Raw genomic sequence first — 2,316 nt, 5'->3', positions numbered from 1 at the left:
ATTTAAAACGAGATAAGAGAGAGTCTTGAGGAAGAAGTTTCGGAACTCAACTTCCCTCGATCTCCGCGAGATTCTCGCCCACGTGCAGCAGCTGTTGCGGGAAGTGGGTCTTCTCCGGCTCTTTAAATATCGTCTCTCCTCTTCCTTCATTTCTTAATTTTTTTTTTCCTGATCGAAATCCAACAGCAAAAAATCCCTCTGCGTAAGTCTATATTGCGAGAGTGTTTCGTAGAGTTTATAGTTCGATAGGGCGATCACGAGTGAGGCGTGATTCGTCTGCCATGGTTGTATCCTGGGACTCTATATTCGTACAGTCCCGTCTCACTAACGGAGCGAATATTTTGAGTTAAGGAAAGAGATCATATCTCGCCTCCATGTCTATTTGCGAATACGGTTTCTTATCGTCCTCGTATTCGTTTTTCTATATTCGTCTATTTCCTTAACTTCACTTTTATTATATCGTTTACATCGGTCCGGTTTTCCGGCTTTTACAGTAGTCAATTCATGTTAGATCCTATGGGTGAGACGATCAATCTTTTCACTTGTCCGGTAGTAATCTTGGGAACACCATAAATTCATTCTGTGAAGGTAGTAACGATAACGTTCCATCAATGCATTAAATTACCTTTGAAAGACGATAAATATTCACATATTGAAGAAAGCTCAGCGAGACAGCGAGCCGCGAGAAATTTGATGATTCTAGAGCTTAGATTATAAAGTTGCCTTAACCATTGAAGCACAAAAAAGAAAGAAAATGTCAAAACATCATTGAAGCTGGCATGGATGAGACTCTCTAGAATTTAGCGTTGACGACACGAAATGAGATATCATCAAATTTATCAAAATCAACGAAACACTTATGGTGCACGACTTAAACGTTGACCCCGAGCATCATCAATCAAAAATACTCTTTATTTTATTTCTCTCTTATAACTGAATAAAACTAGAAAAAAGAGTATATTGTTTCATGAGAAGAAGGAAGCAATTGTTCTGTATTCATATATTGGTTATCAGTAAAAAAATTGTTTACTCTGCTTCCTCTTATTAAATACTATTCATTTGTTGAGCTTTTAGAATAAAATTAAGTTTTTTTGTCAACCAATCAAGTGCTTCTAGTTTTTTATCTAGTTATTCTTATTATTCCAATATTAAATATTTCATATGTTTTATAATAAGTGTTGTTTAAGATTTTTGTACATAAATTAAGAAACCTATTAAATTTTCTGTTTTATCCCTATTTAATTAATGAATAAAAAGTAAGGGTAATTTTTTTAAAAAAATTATTTAATTTATGCATTTAAATATAAAATAATATTTATAGTGAAATAAAATTTTAAAACTAAAATGACGCTTAATATGAAAGGCATCTTAAGGGCATGATTATTGGTAGTCTTAACATTGGTCTTGAGTGTTTTTTGGTGTGGGATCCACCGCATTTTTCTAAGAACTTTGCTCAAATGTCCCTAATTAAGAAACGTCCCAAGGGTTGTCCCTAACTTTTTGCGAGCCCCACTGGCACGTGACGGTCCGCAATTGGTTCATCATTTAATTTTTTTTTTTTTTAATTCAGAAAAAAAAAAAAAATTAAGGGGAAAGAATGTCCCAGCCGATAAATATGCCCTAAGTATGCCGATCAAGTCAAACCGCTGGACCACGCACTTTCATTATCCATCAAACTACAGTACGCGACTTAATTTGTAAGAAAAATAAAAAAGCTGTGTTTTCTTTTTGCAACATTTTTTTCTATTTAAAGCATAAGAAATAAGAACACAAAGTTGAAAAGAAATTTCTTTCACAATAATTGATTCCTCACTCCTCCTCAGTCATGTCTTTAGCTAATTTAAAATGTTTTCCCTTTGTGTTCTTTATGTTTTTTGTCGCTGTTGTTCTTTCCCTCTTCTTCTAATTTATGATCAGTTTTTTCAACGTGTTTTCTTTTTTTGCTTACTTCGTGTTGCTAAACTCCTACTTCCAGTTGTCGGGTTCTAGTCGTTTGTCTCACGATGAGTACGAACTGGGGATCCGTTCTACTAAAGCTCCAATTGCGTTCTCTCATGTTTCTTCTGGTGATTTTGAACTTCGAATTACGCTATTCGTTAAAATATGAAGGTATAGCTGTTTTGGGTCGGTTTGGCTGTCAATAAAAAGAAGCAAGTCCCTGATAATGTGTTCTCACCCCCTATGTTTTGCCTTCGGCTTTCAGGTGTGGAACTGGAGTTCAAAGGAACAATGGCGAAATATATTTGGTCTATTAGAGACGCGGCTGCTTTGTAAGTATCAGCTTTCTATTTTCTTGTGATTGCTTTAGTTTTGTGG

At 34.9% G+C, this 2,316-nt stretch overlaps 1 protein-coding gene across 2 annotated transcripts in view; it reads left to right on the top strand.

Moving 5' to 3' along the window:
• The first annotated feature begins 1,791 nt into the window (after nt 1-1,791).
• The window catches only part of LOC106300411 (glycerophosphodiester phosphodiesterase protein kinase domain-containing GDPDL2-like), an 8,783-nt gene continuing 8,258 nt past the window's right edge, over nt 1,792-2,316 (top strand). For both annotated transcript variants that reach the window (XM_013736546.1, XM_013736545.1), the window contains exons 1-2: nt 1,792-2,109; nt 2,204-2,270. In XM_013736546.1, the coding sequence (XP_013592000.1) occupies nt 2,004-2,109; nt 2,204-2,270 (173 nt within the window). In that variant the 5' untranslated portion in view covers nt 1,792-2,003. The remainder of the gene's footprint in view (nt 2,110-2,203; nt 2,271-2,316) is intronic.

Source organism: Brassica oleracea, chromosome C6, assembly GCF_000695525.1.
Source record: "Brassica oleracea var. oleracea cultivar TO1000 chromosome C6, BOL, whole genome shotgun sequence".
NCBI classification, from domain to species: Eukaryota; Viridiplantae; Streptophyta; class Magnoliopsida; order Brassicales; family Brassicaceae; genus Brassica; species Brassica oleracea.
This window is presented reverse-complemented; position numbering and strand designations above follow the sequence as displayed.